This window comes from Sinocyclocheilus grahami, unplaced genomic scaffold, assembly GCF_001515645.1.
Source record: "Sinocyclocheilus grahami isolate Dianchi unplaced genomic scaffold, SAMN03320097.WGS_v1.1 scaffold356.1, whole genome shotgun sequence".
Lineage (NCBI taxonomy): Eukaryota > Metazoa > Chordata > Actinopteri > Cypriniformes > Cyprinidae > Sinocyclocheilus > Sinocyclocheilus grahami.
In genome coordinates this window covers 1,790,581-1,809,553 of record NW_015505535.1, presented here as the reverse complement: position 1 = coordinate 1,809,553, position 18,973 = coordinate 1,790,581, and the positions used below count along the sequence as shown (strand labels likewise).

Sequence of the window (18,973 nt, the reverse complement as noted above, 5' to 3'; positions counted from 1 at the left end):
AAAATCTGTTTGGGAGGAAGAAATCACACTGCTGGCATGTGACATGGGCAGGGGTTACGCTTAAGCTTTATTAAACCCATCTGTGATTCTCCACAGATTCACCTGAGATTTATCTGGATCTGTGGCTCATCCCACTAAGAACGAAAAGAAAAAAACGCTGAAACAAAGTGATTAGTTTGGAGCTTAAAGCAGAGCCTTCTCATTACAGAGTAATCCACTGACCTTTTCACACCACTTAACAGTGTTTACACACTCAATGGCTGGCCTTCAATCAACTGTTAAAAGAAAAAGGCACAGCTTATGTGATCAGAGATCTCTGACTTGACTAAAAATGTACAATTAGAAACCAGATTGCAAATAAAGCAGGTATAAGAATGGTTGGTGTATAAGTGTTAAGTGACCAAATAAGCACTAATTGGGAACATCTGGTATTATTTGTATCTTTTTTCAGGTGTCAAGCTATCAACCAAACTAAACACAGTAAGTGACTCAAGACTCGATTGAGATATTACTGTGAATGGATGAGTCAAAACAAAGCCCAGGAGTCCACTGTGATGTGTATAATGAATGTTTTACTCACCCCTGTAATCATGTTGTCTGATTTCTGATCTATTTAATTAGTTATCTAATAAAGCCCAGTGGGCTTAATTTATGAAATGCTGGCAGAATGAATTTTGTGTGTAAACAGTTTGCCAAATCATTCTTATGTAATTTGTTGCAACAGTTTTGTCAACATACTTGTATGAGAAATTAACATACAAAAAGCACAAATACACATATTTTATGTTAGATAGATAGATTGTTGTTTTTCATTATAGACCTTAATATATTATGGAAACAATTATTACATTTTATTTAATATACCTGTGATTATGACAAACCCTGAAAACCTTCTACAATTTCAGGTTTTGTTAATATAATATTCAGTATATTTCCTCTGATATGTCAAGAGTAGTTTCCTTTATCATTTCGAAGAAATCAGACAACAATGGCTAAAACAGTCATGTGGTTTTCGGGGAACACCTTGTCCAAAGAAAACAATGTTACCATGGAAACTGACAATCCATGAAAAACAGAGATAATCAACAACAAAAAATTACTGCCTACCCCTGTCAGGTTTTCAATCAAAATTGTCACATCCTTAAGACTCCCTCCGGTCAATCATGTGTGTTTGCTTTATCATCCTTATTTATCGTGTTGCTAGGATTACCTTTGGATCAACATAAAGATCCCTGACATTTCATACAGTGTTAAACTAAGTTGAAAAGAGCCATTGCTGCATTGTCTCTACTCCTCGGGGGCACGACACTTACTCCGTGAGGTCTCGTATTAAGATGCTAAGGATATCCATGTTTAAGTAAGTAGACAAAGAAACCAGGCCATTGTCACCTGCATATCTTTGAAGGCCCATGTTGTGTAGAGTTTAAGCAAGTGCCTTCAGGCGGTCAACTATGGGACTTTATTCACAAAAGGGCTGGTCCCAAACAGTGCACACACCAAACCTCTCTGACCTTATTTCATTCCTATCCCACAAAAGAAAGCACTCTATAAAGGGACTCCACAGTTCACAAGATCTCACAGGCAGAGGATTCCCAAACCAACCGCAAACATGATCCAAGGTGCGTACATGTCCTAGGACGTGTAACTGTGGGATATGCGCTAAGCTCCTGGATATACCGATGGTGACAAGCTGATTTTGATTATGGTGTATTTTCTTCCATGAACAGGTTCGCGTTCAGCAAACAACAGGAAAGATATTCTCCTCAACATTTTCCTCTTCCTCCTAGCTACAAAATTCGATAAAAGCTTTCCGTTAGCACTGAGCGACTGCGGATCAGAGTACAGACGTCCAGGTATAGTTTTCATTTCTGACTGAATCACACAAAAATGAATTGCTTGTTTACATCATAAAAATATCAGAATTATTTGAATTAGCTTATTTTGATGTATGTCTTTGGGTGTTTTCAAGCTTGTGATTCTGTCCAATTTGATTAACTTGGAAAACTTTTATTCGATTCAGTTGTTTTTTGCCTCAAGTAAGAGTTCGTACAGTTTTTTGCACAACTAATCTGGTCGTTCTTGCCACGACAGAGTACACAGACATCTCTGTAGACTGTGGAACGGAGTACATCAATCTGGCCATCAAATTCTGTCCTGTCATATACACCGGCTACAACGAATCAGAGTTAATTCTCAACCACATCTTGAATAACCCAGACTGCCATGCGACCCTTGATACTACCGTTTTACCTCCCGTGGCCCGATTTAGGTTTCCAATTAACTCAACCAATGCCTGCGGCAGCAACTTTGTTGTGAGTAATAGCTATAAATCAAAGTAAATCATATAACTTAACTTATTATTCAAAGTCAAAACTAAATGATCAGTCTGTTTTTATGGCATTAAATACAATTAATTCCTACCGTTTCTCCACAGACAATAAGGAGTATAGGGACAGGAGTATTCTCAGACTTCTCCAACATCGAGACGGTCAACATCAGTGGAATTATACGATCGAAAGACATCACAACAGGCACTGTGACGTATAACGCTGAGCTGAAGTACTACTACTCATGCGCCTATCCTCTGGAGTACCTGATCAACAACACTCAAGTGGATGTGTAAGTGCTTATTTTCTTTTATGGTATAGCATACCAGGTCTAAGATCCATTTACTGAGGATAAAAGAACAAAACTCGTTGGGGAATAAGTGTCTTGGTGTATCACTTTCTAAGAACACGTTAAATTCAATTGGTCCATCCCTGTTGTTGTCCTCAAGGGACAGGAAGACGATATCATATTCCCAACAGAGAGACACAGATACACACTTCTAGTCTCAGAGTTGTCCACATTGAGTAATTGTGGGCAGTTTCAGCTAGACTTTAACCTAGTTATGCCTTCTCACAGGTCGGCCTCCTCGATTGCAGTAAAAGACAACAATGGCAGTTTCATCAGCACTCTGAATCTCAGACTCTTCAGTGTAAGTCTTTCCCTAAACTGGACCTACATGCATCTATAGATCAGATCAGCTAGAGACATACACAAAAATAAAATATTAATTTATCTGAATTTCTTTTCATTTCTCAGGACATAAACTACACCCAGCCTCTTGTCATGCCTCCTCTCGGTATTGAGCTGAGGACTAATGTGTTTGTGCAAGTGGAAGCCACCAACTTGACCTCCCAGTAAGACCTGTTACATTGAGTATCATTATGGCAATAAATGAATAAATTTTGCATTAAAGTCGACGATTGTTATGTATTTCACAGGTACTTTGTGCTGCTGGACAGATGCTATGCCTCCATTTCCACTGTCCCCACCACCAGGAGCTACTTCAACCTCTTTGTGCCGTAAGATTATTCGATTTTTGTTGTATTTTAACCCAAAAAGTACTGTGCCTTTACTATGGTACTGTGATCTATACTATGGGCATGTTACATTACCACTGCACCATGTATGTAAGCTTGTTTATAAAACTGTAAAATCTGTCCGATAGTATTTGGTGGGCCTGAGAGAGAATAATTTGCTATTTGATGATTTGTTTGATCAGTTGCGGCAGTGATCGGCTCACTAAAATGCTGGTGAATGGGGAGATGCAAATTGCTCGGTTCTCGTTTTCGGCCTTCCGCTTCACAGAGCAGCAGAACCAGACAGTATCAACATACTATCTGCACTGCATTACAAGACTCTGTGAAATATCAACCTGCAGTACATTTAGGGTAAAAACATTCAACTTATACTTCGCTTTCATATTATTTGTCCATGAATTAGCTAATTATAATTGATATAAACTAAGCCTAGACAAATTAGAAACACCTTTTGGCTTGGGATGGGTATGTTTTGTTTTTTTCTGTCATTGTCCATATACATTGGTTTTGCCAAGCTTTGCTATTTTGGGGGGATTTTTGAACAAAAAAAAAAGCAACATATACATTCAGTTCACCTACCCAGAGACAAACACTGGCCAAGACACTTTTTAGACTCACCATGCTCTATGGCTCTTTCCACAGCAATGTGGCCAACGAAAAAGGAGAGACGTTGTGCCTTTGACCACCACTCCTTCTCCAAATGGAGTCACAGACAGCAGAACCATCACATCACCAGCCATCGTCATACGTGCAGAAAATGGTACGTTCTTTCCCTTTTGTGAAAACAAAATGAATTATTGATCTCCAACACTGCTGAGATTTAAGTTCCAGATCTGATTTTATTCTGTTTATTTCATTTCAGTGGTGGCAACAAAAGAGGAAGGTGAGCTTCAACTGTTTCAAATATAAAGCATGTAATATTTGTCCAGATTCACTTCATATTTTCCAGTGTTGGGAATCATTTCCTGAATGTAGCAATGTTAACTAATTTAACTAAATACTAATTTAATTAAACAAACATAGAAAACAATCAAGCGCTCTCTTGTAGAATGTTCATTTTAGTGAATCAGTTTGTTCAGATAAATCATCTAAATTAACTAGTTAAAAAAGAAAAAATCAATTCAAGTCTGTGTGAGGCATTATGTATCTTTTTTACAGATAAACATACAGTACTGCTGTCTATCACTGTTTTTGACACTGCATTCTAGTTTTGTTGTTGTAAGTTATTTTTTGAGCCAAATAATTTGATTATTTTAAATTAAAAAAAAAAATGTTTTAATTATTTAAATTAATTTACTATATGAATATGAATTTTCACTAGCCATTACTCCAGTCTTCAGTGTCACATTTTGATTTGCTGATTTGGTGCTCAAGACACATTTCTTATTAATATCAATGTTGAAAACAATTGTGCTGCTTAATATTTTTGATGAAATAATGATACATTTTACTTCAGGATTCTTTGATGAATAGAAGGTTCAAAAGAATAGTATTTTTTTAAATAGAAATCGTAAAATTTTTGACCCATTTATTGCTGAATAAAATGAAAACTTTAAAACGAAACTTTTGAACAGTAGTGTAGTTCGCTATTTTAGTTTGTAGCTTACATTCAATTCTAACCTCATATGTCCTTGTTTTGCAGGAGTCACAATCGGCACGAAAACACCTTCAGACTCCTCTGTGGGTCTCGGCGTGGCTGTGGGCATCCTGGCATTTGCCTGCATCATGATCGTAGGAATGGGAGCAGTTTTCTACAAGAGACACTGGCACAACGCACCTTCAAAAATGCCCCAGTGAGCTGAGACACCCTGCTCCAAGAGAGGACTGCCGGTCCCGCCGGGACGATCTCTCACCGCTGGAGGGCTGAGCAGGGCTCAGCGTAGAACTGTTTCGGACATCTTGATATTTTCTATAGTGTTTCTTGGTGAATAATCATAGCACAATGTGGTTTAGAAGAGCAACAGTGCACTACATCAGCTCTACACCTTAAATGGGAATACATGTTAAAAGCACAACCAAATCAGAGCTTTAATCCTTAGTTTATATATAAGGCAATATGAATTCTCTGTGATTTTGTGTTTTCGAATTGAAGTGCATTAAAAATACTGACCCAACAAATGAATCCAATCCCAATGAGCTCACACTGTGGTACCTGTAAAACACAAAAAGGAAATCAATCCGAATGTGTGCGGAGGGTTTGGAGCTCTTCAAGACAGTCCCTAATACCTTCTAAAATGTTATATGTTATTTATTAAAGACTACTCTTTCTACTTAACCCTCATGCAATTTTGACACCCCCATATCTAAAGACTACTCATGCACAGCCCAAAACATCCCTGCATTTACAATGAAACTTATGCCTTTTAAATCAACACTTTTAAAGCAATAGCAGAGTTAGATTAGATATTCCTTCTGCATGTTCAACTTAATAAATAAAGAAATGGAAATGAAAGCAATTTCGAATGAGTGTGAGCCGAAGGAGAGTGCAGCAAAGCGTTGATTTTTAGATCTGAAGTTATGTTCTTGGCTCTGCACTTTGTATCTTTAGAATTCCTATGGCAAGCTGAGCTCTTAAAAGTAGATGTATATTTGTAATTCATCCATTAATGCATGCTTCATATGAATAAAGGCTGCTGGTACAAGAACAAATCACTGTCCTCTTGAGTGGATTCTTACTTAGTAGCATAAAATCATGACATCTGCAAAGGAAATGGAATTAGATTGCTTGAAAATAGCATTTGGGCCTTTTAAAACTATTATACACAATTAAAATGTGACAGAGGTGAGTGTAAAATGTTGTAAAGGTAGAAAATACCTATTTAAAAGTTGTCTATATGTTGAAAATAAGCACCTAACTAAAATGGGTCATGCAAATTCATTCAGAAAAAGGGGATTTTTGGGTGCCGTGAATTGAAATCTGATCACAGTCTAATATCATTTTACTGTGACCTGCCAAATGAACTAATGCTTGACCTGTATATTGTCAGGTGTCTTTACTGCTATGATTAACCTAATTTCATTGTTCTCATTGTTTAGGGAGTCTTAAAGGGTTAGTTCACCCAAAAATGAAAATTCTGTCATTAATTACTCACCCTCATGTTGTTAGAAACCCGTAAGACCTTCGTTCATCTTCGGAACACAATTGAAGATATTTTTGATGAAATATGAGGGCTCTCTGACCCTCCCATAGACAGCAAGGTAACTACCACGTTCAAGGTCCAGAAAAGTACCAAGATGATCGACTGTAACTGTAAAGTTACGAAGCTACGAGAATACTTTTTTGCGCAAAGAAAACAAAAATAACAACTTTATTCCACATTTTCGTCTCTACTGCACCACTTTGGACGAGCGTTCACGACAGTACCATGACGCGAGCGTGTGGTGGCGCTGACCCAGATCCGGCGTGATGACGTCCTTACGCCGGATCTGGGTCAGCGCCGCCACACGCTCGTGTGTCGAATGAAGTCGTTATTTTTGTTTTCTTTGTGCAAAAAAGTATTCTCGTAGCTTCGTAACTTTACAGTTGAACCACTGATGTCACACGGACTACTTTGTCGATCATCTTGGTACTTTTCTGGAACTTTAACGTGGTAGTTACCTTGCTGTCTATGGGAATACCTCACATAATTATCGCCAAATTACACAAAATTATCAATCAACCATTCACTCCATTCAGTTTTTGTCATGATTGGGACAGAAACCCTGTTGAGTCTTCAGTGTGAAAGACGCCCAGAGGGGAAAGGACAGATTCGCAGATGGATCCAGTACAGAAGTAGGGCACATGATGATTCATACTGTCAGATGTTGAACTAGGCCATCATTTTGTGGCTCTCTTTAAGTCTCTTTGTTTCTTTTTCACTTTGTTTTGCAAGCATCGCTTCAAATATTTCAACGCTCCACATTCTGACTCACTCGCAAAGGGTACAGGGATTTTCCAAAGAAATGTAGCATGAAAATATAATAGATATTTTATTTTTAGGATTTATTAATCCAGTTTTTATCTACAGTGTCCTACATAGCACACATCAGCTGCAGCTACCGGAAATTTACTGTAAGAAATACAGTAACACAACTCATATCTGCATATTTTGATAACTGATAATGTTAATATACCAATCAATTTAAACAACTAAAGTAGGTCATGGACAAGAACGGTGGCTGATAAATATGTATAGACAGAGTACAGTTATATCCACGCCAACACAAAACACCATTAGGGTAACACTAAAATAATCCAATAAACTGAATAAAACATACTGTAAAACAAATTTGCTGTATCACGTCTGTGAACATTTCCACTGCACATTATGAGGTCACTTTTATTTTACGAAATAAACCATTTTAACAACATTTTACTGTAAGTTTATGTATTATTTTGTTAAATATAGTATACACTTCATATCATAAATGATCATATTTATATATTTACATATTTTGCAGTATTTTAAGATCAAAACTTAAGATACATTTCAAGATCAAAATTGTATTTAATTCACATGAAATAAAATAAACAATATTGTAAACGAAGTGCATTACAATTTTAATGTTTAGTTTTGTTAAATATACCTTTTATTCATAAAGTATATGGTAACTCAATTTTGTTTACATATATCTATGTTAATGACCATTAAGATCAAAACCATTTTTTGTGTAAATGGTATAAACTTAAAGTTAACCAATTAGCATTTTTATATTCACCCACCAAATGTTAAAATGATAAATATGCATATTTCCATTGATGACTGGGAAAAGTACAATTTAATTTATCCAATAAAGTATGTAAAATGACAATGCCACTAAATAGATCAAAGCTCTTTTTCTTTTATTTTATAAAGCTTTCCAATCTTGTTAATGTTTTAAGATTTTCGTGTATCTCTGCTGACAAACTAAGCCGAAACCAGTACAGATTTACCCACAGTAACATTGTCCTTTCATCTCCACCTTTGTTTCAAGCGCTCAAGACAATAGGATGGAATTTCCTATTGAGGAAAGCTTATTCATTATTCAAAGGCCCTGCTTCACAGGAGTCATACCCAGTTATTAATGATAGAATGAGTGGGTGAGAGGAGGACTGAAGAAGCAGAGTAATGAAGGAGGCAGAGGAGAAAGAGGGCTGTGCTTTGAACCTCGCTGCAGGAGCGCTGTAAAAGCTTCAAAGCTCTGTGGCTTGAAGGAGACCTGCAGACCGAACACACATAAGGGCTATAGAGAGCTCTGAGCCCAAACCTGCTCAGTAATCCTGTATGCCTCTCTAAAACTTCTTACAACAACGGGATATTCCTTCTGTCTAAAGACCACCAGCAGAGAAATATGCTCAGGTCACGGTCACACCTGTAGACTCACAAATAAGAGGACTTCACTGAAAATAAAGGGCTTCCATTAGAAAGCGTTTCACAATGAAACACTTTGTTCTTGAGGAAAGTAACTTTTGGTCCTAACTGTGATGGAGAGGCAGCCTTTATCTCCTATGGAGTTTTGATTGAGTGTCTTTGACTAGTGCTCTAGTTTAGTATCCTTCAAAACCACAAGATATCAAAGGCAAATCATTTCAGAAAGTCTTTTTACAAATTGCATTGAACTACAAACATCAACAACCTTTCAATTTTTTTTAAACCTTGGAAATAGATCAAACTAGAAAGTTCAAACTAGATTTATTTTATACTGCTTTTTAAAGAAAATTCTTGTAAAATGTATTAAACCGTGTTAGTAATATTTGACCATGTAATTATTATAAATAAAATAAAAATATTGAAACATTATTATGATTATTGTGTTTTATTTTATTTTAAAAAGTGAATTAAAATACATTATTTTATATATAATATTATCATTATTTAAATTAAACTGTATTCATTTAAATATTTACAAATAATGAATTACAAATAAATTCATAATAAATTGATTATAATACAAATACTATATACTGATCGCTGTTAGTATTATTTTCATTATCATTATAGGCAGCTTACTATTATTATCATCCTCATCATCTTTTTATTTAATTTAAATATTTGTTAACATATTTAAATATTTAAAATAGTGTAGAAAATACATTATTATTATTATATGTATATAAAGTAATTATTATTATTTTAAATCGTAAAATAAATACATTGTTATTATAATATTAATAGTATAATTTTATCGAAATGAGTGTATTTAAATGTTTTTCTAATTAAAATGGATGAATATTTATTATAATATAAATAACATTTTATTTATACTAATAAAAACATTTAAAATATAAAATAATATTTAAAAATACATTATTATAATATAAATATTTTATTTCTATTTTATTTCAATCATGCCAATAAGGTACAAACATGAAAAATTGAAATACTTGGGTAAATAAAGTATATTTTGCTTTGGCAGTAAAAAGTGATTCCAATTATTCTTGACTGTAGCACTATAGTGCCTGAAGAGCACAAACACAAGAGCTGTCTTTCTATCTATAAAACTGCGCTGCTTTTCAGTCAATGTGTTTCCGTTGCACATCATGCGTCCGGTCGATAAATTGTGATAAATATTACACTTGTCACCGAGCCCAATAATTGAACTATAATCATTACCTTGGGACACTGATCTATGGTCACCGTCAATGCTGCAGGCACGGTGGGATAGTTCTTGGTTCAGCTCACAGGGGGATCTCTCCTATCAGACCTCATCAGTGTGGTCAGCCTCTCGTGAAATAAGAGACCTCATTCTAGAGCATGATTGAAGAGAGAAAGAAAGCGAGAATTCAAGACGAGCTAGACTGAAGCTCTGTGAGCAGAAAAGCTCCATGTGATTACTTCTGTTCTGCTTCAGACAGCAGCCATCATCACACACTCACTTTCAGATGGACACTGTGTGTTCCACTGAGAAAGCATCTGGGACAGATGGCAATAAAGGTGTAGACGACCTTTTTAAAAGAATCATATTTAACCTGTTGTGCTCATAAACGCTGCAGCTTTACTTCCACTTACTGAAACATTCCCAGGTTCACAGCACAAATAATGTAGTCTTATCACTCTCTCCTTGTTCAGGTCTGTCTATATTTGTTCGTGCCTGTATTTCGTGCTAGTCAATCAAAGTTGAACGGCGTAGCTCACGAACGGTATAGGTCAGGAAATTGGATTGAATCTAAACCTGATTCTTCAACCTGGGGCTTGGGCAACAGTATCAGATCCTGTTGTTTTTTCTGTGCAATCCTAGCTTTCAGTTTTGAGCACTGTTCAGAAATGAATCGTTTGATCAACTCGACTTGATGAACCAAAGGCGATGCGTGAAATATCAATGTGGCTATAAATATGATATCTGAACAGTAGAGGGCAGACATGCAGCAGAGCAGAAAGAGAACTGCAGTGTAAACGAGGGAGAGAGAGAGAGAGCTGAATAATGTTCAGCCTTGCTAGGGCACTGAATCATGAACAATATTAGCAACATACTATTTCTATTGTTCCCCTGATAAGATTTAATAACCAAACGCTGTGTCTGATGAGGCAGAGAATCGTGCTTTTTTTCTGGAAAAAAAATACATGTTGCTATTACACTGTTTTACACAGAATTATCAGTTGGAGGACAAACTCACAAATAAAACAATTCTGTTGTCATTTACTCATGCCATTCCAAACCCAAATGTATATTCAGTCATTCTTGAGAAGTGGGACAAAACAGGGTGCAAAATTGATAAAATAAAACCTTGTACTCAGACAAATGAAACTACATTTATGTATATTATATGTACTAAGCTACTGAGCTATGCTTTGATACAACCTCCCAACTTTTCTCCTTTTTCATAAAATGTGCCTTGCCCTCATGACATTTAAAATTGAAAATATTTTTATTTTTTAAAGGTAATAGCAGTTACCCTTGCTGGACCTGTTTTGTCCCATGTCTCAAGAATGACTGATTTTCTTCAATGGAGAAATAGATGGGGAAATGCATCGCTTAACCGATTGTAAATCAGTTTTTTTTCCCCATTAAGAGCTTATGGTTATACTTTATGAACACAAAAACAAACCCAGCACAAGTTGTGAAAGAGAGAAATTAAAGAATCAAATGTGAAGCTGGAAGAAATCTATACTTTATTGTTTTTGTGTATTTTTCACACACCTTGTTGGTTTCTTCAAGTTGCATCAGAAAAGCCCCTCAAGAATAGCCTACTGGAGGACTTTGGAACAACTTGAGGGTCAGTAGATGATTGGTTCTTTAAAATACAAAAAAAGTTCTTACGACGTGCAGATCTAAAATGCTACACGGTGTTACATTGCTGTAGAACTGCAGATTATAGATGAGCCATGAGGCATGAGCAGATGTGAACATGTGTTTATATCTTCACAGACACATTTATGTGGTTGAGTATAAATGTAATGTGCACACAGCAGTCTGATCAAGACACTAATGTAAAGTAAAGTTTAATTGCACTCTGTGTCTGTGCAGTCTGAGTGGTTATGTCCATCATTACCATGTTGACCAAATAACCTTTACTTTTACATGAAGATAACAATAGTCATTTATTAAACATACAATAGCCTAATATATCCCTAAAATCATTGTAGAGGGGATTTAGGTTAGAACAGAGTTAAGACCGACTTTTCAGCAAAGGTAATATGTAATTTTACATATATAGCCTATAAAATTTACAGTATTCACATATTTATATTATGTGGGTTTAGGGCACTTTTCAGATGGTTAGTCTGGGAAAACAGATACAATAACTGAAGACCAGCTTGCTTAGGCTTAGAGACCAGTTAGTCCAGATTTTTTAATGTGTTTGAAAGAAGTCTCTTATGTTCACCAAAGCTGCATTTTATTCAATAGTACAATAAAACAGTAATACTGCAAAATATTATTACAATTTACAAATAACAGTTTTCTAATTTTAATATATTTTAAAATGTAATATAATCCTGTGATGTAAAGCTAAATTACTGCTGTCTTCAGAGTCACATGATTCTTCAGAAATCATTCTATATATGTTGATTCGATGCTCAAGAAACATTACTTTTTATGTTGAAAACAGCTGTGTTGCTTATTATTTTTGTTGAAATGGTGAGACTTTTTTTCAGAATTCTTTGATGAATAGAAGTTTAAAGAACAAGGTTCAGAATATTATGATTATATTCTGAAATTCCTTATCTGCATAACATAAGTCTGTGTTTGCTGACATTGCAGGCCTTTCCAAACGAGTGATTGTATCGAGTCAAGTAAACTTCTACAGAATCTTTGAATGGGGACCGTTACTGTAGTGTTATTTATGTCTGTATGTACACACGAGTGCTTTTATGTGTGTTTGGTGGCAGGGCTCTCAGCGAACAGTCCCCTACTGTTCTGAGTGAAAGGGTAATTGACTGTGAATGACTCTGGCTTTAATAAACACCTGCTTGCTCTGTTACCTGTGTTGCATCAGTGCGCCTCTTCTAGGCTCTCCAAGCTGCCATTTATAGAAAAACTCCACTGAAGAGCCTCAGGCTCTCTCCCTAGCTCATTAATCAGTATCCGCAGTGGACATAAAGTCATTTACTTTTGACAAGCCCCCAGTGTGTGCTATGTGATAGCAGGCCTGGCATAACAGTGTTAATTGGTAATTTGCTGGAATATCCATACGATGAAGTGCAGGATGAGGACAGAGGCCACGGCTAAGACCCAACGTCTAAGGTGCTATTAGGTTTGAAAGAAGTCAAATGGTGCCGTTTAAACAGCAAATGTCACATTTGAAGGCTACAAACTCACACACACAACCTTAAACATGTATACGTGCAGCTCTTACAGACGATTACCATGGTAACTGCCAAAACACCACAGGAACTGCAATTTCTGCCGTAAACTCACATCAGTGGTTGCTGCGTCAGGCTCTAAAAACATATTTTATAGAACTGTTTTTGCCCAAACAATAAAAGTTAATGGGGTCCAAACAGCCACACTGAGCCACACATACTTTTATTGCATGGACCATCCATCCATAAATAAATAAAAAATCTTTATTTTATATTTTTATATAATAAAATATATATTATATATTAAAATAAAATTTTATATCTTCTTTTATGTTCCACAGAATATGGTCATACAGGTTTGAAATGGCAAATGATGACAGAATTTAATAGTAACTAAAAGTAAATGTTCATACATTTTCAATGCATTCAACTTTTTAGCCTATTTTGACATTTCTGTTCTGATTTCTATTTAGGTTTAAAATAGTTGAAACCGCAACACACATTAAATATACATTTCTTTAAAAGGTTTACAATTGCTTTAATAATTTAAAGCAATTTTTAAAAAATGATTTAACTGTTTTAATTATTTAGATTGCATTATTTTATTTTTTTAAAAACATTCCTAGCAACCACCTACAGGTTAGAATTTTTATTTTATTAATTTAATTTAATTTAATGATTTTATCTTATTATTTTGACAGTGGTGGTGCCAAGTTAACACGTCCTTACTCAAGTTAAAATAACTAACTAACTATACTATAGTAGTCAACATTTGAAGTGGATCAAAAAAGTTAATCAAAGTTGTCCTAAGACAAGAACACATTTTGGTATTAGGTTTTAGGACAACTTTGTTGGTTTTGATCCAATTCAAATGTTAACTAGTGTATTTTGCTAAAAATTAAGGATATAGTACATAGTACATAAGTGGGAAATTCACATTCATGATGAGTCTTTATCAAAATATTAAACGTAATATTTTTATATATATTTTTTTTTAAAGTGCCACAAATGTATTTATGACATTTTGATGGATGCAAGTGCTTCCTTTTTAATGGATTCACCTTGCTATATAAAGATAGAGAGAGCGAATTTGCCCATCAACACGTTTGTCTACCAGCTCAGTGTCTCACGGCTGGAACTGAGAGAGAGAAAAGAGAGGTAGACAGAAGGAGAGCAGAGCAGCAGAGAGACAGAAAAAGAGAGTATGTCAACTTTAGAATTCCACTAGATTCACCACACTGCCAAACTCAACACCCTCAGGGTGACAGGCGGGAGAGAGAAAGAGAGAGAGAGAGAGAGAGAGAGAGAGAGAGAGACGAATGGCAATGACGGAGAGACACAGTAAAGATGTAGTGCTTATCAACACAAAAGACAACAAAACTGAACAAGCCCGCAATAGCTGTGTCATACTTAGAATAACAATACAGTGTTTGGCAATTTCCCTCTGTGCTTTCATTGCTTGCAGTCAAGATTACATTCGAAAAATATTTCAAGCCAGATTTTTCAATTTAGCTTGTACCGGTACAACATGAAGACATTCAGCACCCCCAGGTTTCATTCTTGCATTGCGGAAATGCAGAATATATTTCTGCACATTAATGCAAAGGGCATTTTCTCCTGTGAAGATGAACAATCACAGATTTATTCATAGCGCTATTCACAATTGAAGATATAATAAACTCTTGCTCTCTTTCTGTCTGTGTCTCGCTTTGTTTACTTACATTATACTGCATACTAAATGTGTTTACTTACTTTCAAGTAAATACTGTAGTAACAAAAAAAAGTTTAAAAGATTAGTTTTGAGACCTACTATAATGTAATATTTCCTTGTCACCAGAAGACTTTTGGGTAATATTAGCTTGAAAAGCATGCATGTAATTCTCAAATCCAACGGGAATAGTATGCCATCTGGGTGCTTTTGGCATACTATTTTCAACCTACTATTATTTGGGATGTGCTAATCTTGCATACTATAATGGGTAGTATGCAAATTTTGACACAGATCTCCTTTGAATAAGTGAATGAACACAATTCTCTCATCCTCTGATTGTGACTCAACCGTCTGGTGACATTGACACTGAGCGCTGATATCACCTAACCTTGATCACGAGTGGGATGGAGAGAAAAGGGCCGTCACCTCATTCTGGCTTATTTGAAATTCTGAGTAAGTAAATTATGAACGTCGAGCAAATTAAGCAGCCTGCGCCTTGTCTGGCTGCCAGAGCATCGGACAATACGCTTGACAAACGAGAGCGCTTCACATCCACGCCCCCTGTCTTGTCAGCTCACTCTCGCTCCCCTGAGAGACGTCGTTTAAAGAGCCCGGAATAAATCAGGCCGATGAAATTTAAGATGTGGCTCTCAAGTGGATTGCTGGGCATAAATCAACTTGCTTTTTTAGGGTTTTACATTCATTAATTAGATTAAACAAAATCAGAGACCATCATGAGCAGGGCTCAACAATACAGTTTTTTTCCTGCCAGTAACAAAGCAACAGCATTGTTCAATACATGGCAGAAAACCAATTGTTTAAGTTTGCATAAATAGAATACATATAGGCTACATAAGCAGGGATGAAAAAAAAAGAAAAAAAAAAAAGGATAAGATAAGATAATAAAGTTATGTAATATTTAATTCAAAAATATTAATTATATTATGAATTATAATTATATAACTATTAATTATATTAAAATATAATTAAGTAAAATATACAAAATAAATATACAAAAAATTATAAACAAAAATATAAAATAATTTAATAAAACATTAAAACATTACAAATGTTCAAATAAAATCATTTAAAAAACTTCAAATGAATTTAGACAACACAAATTTATACGATGAAAAATTTATATTTATTTTTTCAAATTAGTTAAAGATTAGCTACAACCTTAGTTAACTATATCAGTTAACCTGAACTAAGAATGAACATCTATAGCAGGGTTCCTCAAATCTTACCCTGGAGGTCCAATGCGCTTCAGAGTTTAGCTCCAACCCTGATCAAACTCAGCTACCTGTGATTTTCTAATGATCCTGAAGACATTGATTAGCATGCTCAGGTGTGTTTGATTAGGGTTAGAGCTAATCTCTGCAGGAAAGTGGAGCTCGTTGCCCAGATTTGAGGATCCCTGATCTATAGCATTTAACCCTAATTCACTCAATTTCAACATTTACTAATACATTTTTAAAATCAAAAGTTGTATTTGCTAACAATACCTCACTGTCAACCAACATGAACAACTACCAGTCAGTTAATTATTTTTCTTAACTAATATTAACAATGATTTATAAATGTGTAAAATATACCTTTAATGTTAGTTAATACATGAACTAATGTTAACAAAGAAGACCTTATTGTAAAGTGTTACTGATTACATTTAACAGAATTAATTTAATTTCATCTGAGCGACAGATGATGACAAAGGTGATCTAAGGGCCTGTTTACACCTGGTCTTTTCATGCATTTTCTCTGATCTGATAGCTGTCTGATCATAAAAAAACAGGTGTAAATACCCTCCAAAATGCTTTCAAGATGGATTTAAATCTGAACGCTCAAAGGACCTTAAGGTGGTGGTCTGGGACTCATTCCAGATGAAACTGGAGTGTAAATGCATCTGGTTGTTGAAACCACATATGTAATTTTTTTCCACATGAACAATTAAATACTGACCAAATTGAAAGAAAACTACAGGTCTGGTATGATGTGTTGGCTGATCACAAACCATCCTTGGATGCAAGAATCACTCACACACCTCTTGTCTTTATCAGCCTCTCTCACTAATTGCTGTAGTTGTTCACTCCTCTCCAAACATCCTGACGTCTTCCTTTCTCTGTCCCGGCACAGCCTGCAGGGGATAACTGCTTGAATGGGCACTGAGTGGTCAAAACTGAATAAATCTAATTTTTGTGCATAATGGCATTTCCGTCTGGACTCACCCCTAGTCAATCTACTCTCCGGAGACTTCTGCACAAGGTTGAAAATGCAGAATTAGAAAGCGGATAGCCACCTCCATTAAATGTAGATTCATTTAATTAGTTTAATTACAGTTTAACAATGGGAAAACAGGAAATTCCTACTGTAAGTTTTCCGATATCTGGAAAACACTGGAGCAATTACACTTTTTATACACTTTTTTAATCCTATAAATTTCCTGAGCATGAAATGTATAAATAAATGGTAAATAGTATGAATCGACTATAATACATAACATTTTATGCAAAGGTGATCATAAACAAAAAAATTTTTTAAGGTAATGATGCTTTCAACGCATGAACAATTAAATACTGACCAAATTGAAACTGCTTGAATGGGCACTGAGTGGTCAAAACTGAATAAATCTAATTTTTGTGCATAATGGCATTTCCGTCTGGACTCACCTCTAGTCAATCTACTCTCCGGAGACTTCTGCACAAGGTTGAAAATGCAGAATTAGAAAGCGGATAGCCACCTCCATTAAATGTAGATTCATTTAATTAGTTTAATTACAGTTTAACAATGGGAAAACAGGAAATTCCTACTGTAAGTTTTCCGATATCTGGAAAACACTGGAGCAATTACACTTTTTATACACTTTTTTAATCCTATAAATTTCCTGAGCATGAAATGTATAAATAAATGGTAAATAGTATGAATCGACTATAATACATAACATTTTATGCAAAGGTGATCATAAACAAAAAAATTTTAATTAAACAGTATCATTAAAATTATTAATGTGTGTTTGTGCTCTATTCCAAGTCATCTGAAGCCATAGGATAGATTTGTGTGAAGAACCGACTGTTCGTAAGAAACAGCGCTGTCTAATTTGTGAAGGAATCATTCTTTTTAATTGTTCTTCTGGATCATCCTTTTAAACCATTCTTTTGATGATCCAGTTCACAAAAACATTTTAAAAGATTCATTCACAAATCAGACTGATTCAGTTCACCAGCTCAACAAGATTGCTGTTAAATTTCAGTCTAAGCTATCGAATGACTTTATGCGACTTGCAATATTTGCACACAAATTGTATGGACCACTTCAACGACACTTTTGTGTCATTTTATGAAGCTCCAGTCTCCGTTCATTGCAATTGCATGTAAAACGATGACCAACACATTCTTCAAAATGGGGTAAATTAAGTCATACAAGTTTGGAACAACATGATGACAAATGATGACAGAATTGTCATTTTCATGTCAACTCTCATTGACTGACTGGGGGTTCATATAGGAGCCAGTGTGTTAAATAAAAGACAGCTGAGCAGAGGGAGTTTTCAATATACTGGGCAAGAAAGGCTCTGTGCTGGGTAACTGGTTAATCGGCCCAGTCAGTGAGCATATGAGTCACACACACGCAGTATGGGCGTCCATTCACCGAGCTCATTGTGTTATTACTGTTTCTCTCTCTTCCAGTCAGAAGCACTGTGCCAGCCATTCTACACGAGCAAGGCCCGATTACAGGGTCGTCTGAAAAGACCCACAGGAGGCTCATTTATGGCCTCTTCAGTGAGCCCAAGCAATTTCTCATAGACACAAGCTACTGCTTCCTCAATCATAGTCACATAGACACACTTATCATGAAAATACAGAAAGATGGAGAGCAGAATGCCTAAAAAGAGGGAAAACGCGAGAGCACGAACCAGAGCGTGGATGAAAAATGATCTAGCACGACTTTTACAGCAAAGCATTTATCTCATGAATCACAAGAAAGGCAAGGCCTCTCTCATCAAGAGCTGCGACTAAGGGTGTAGCAACCATGAGCACTGAGGGGAACGTATGCCTCCTGCTTTTAGACATTTCGAACTTTGTCCTCCTACAATTTGGGCAATGATCATATTTTAAGGAATTTCTTTTGCCCAGCAAGTAAAATAATGGGCTTTAAAGGAATGGTTCACCCAAAAATGATAATTCTGTCATCATTTACTC

The 18,973-nt window shown here is 35.6% G+C and overlaps 1 protein-coding gene across 1 annotated transcript; it reads left to right on the top strand.

The window, feature by feature from the left end:
- Nucleotides 1-1,571: 1,571 nt before the first annotated feature.
- On the top strand, nt 1,572-6,014 carry LOC107548846 (zona pellucida-like domain-containing protein 1). Its single transcript, XM_016229668.1, has 11 exons — nt 1,572-1,619; nt 1,728-1,853; nt 2,092-2,312; nt 2,435-2,619; nt 2,905-2,977; nt 3,085-3,182; nt 3,267-3,347; nt 3,548-3,716; nt 4,008-4,125; nt 4,228-4,248; nt 5,008-6,014. The coding sequence occupies exons 1-11, from the start codon at nt 1,610-1,612 to the stop codon at nt 5,160-5,162; spliced, it is 1,257 nt and encodes a 418-aa protein (XP_016085154.1). The 5' UTR covers nt 1,572-1,609; the 3' UTR covers nt 5,163-6,014.
- The last annotated feature ends 12,959 nt before the right edge of the window (nt 6,015-18,973 follow it).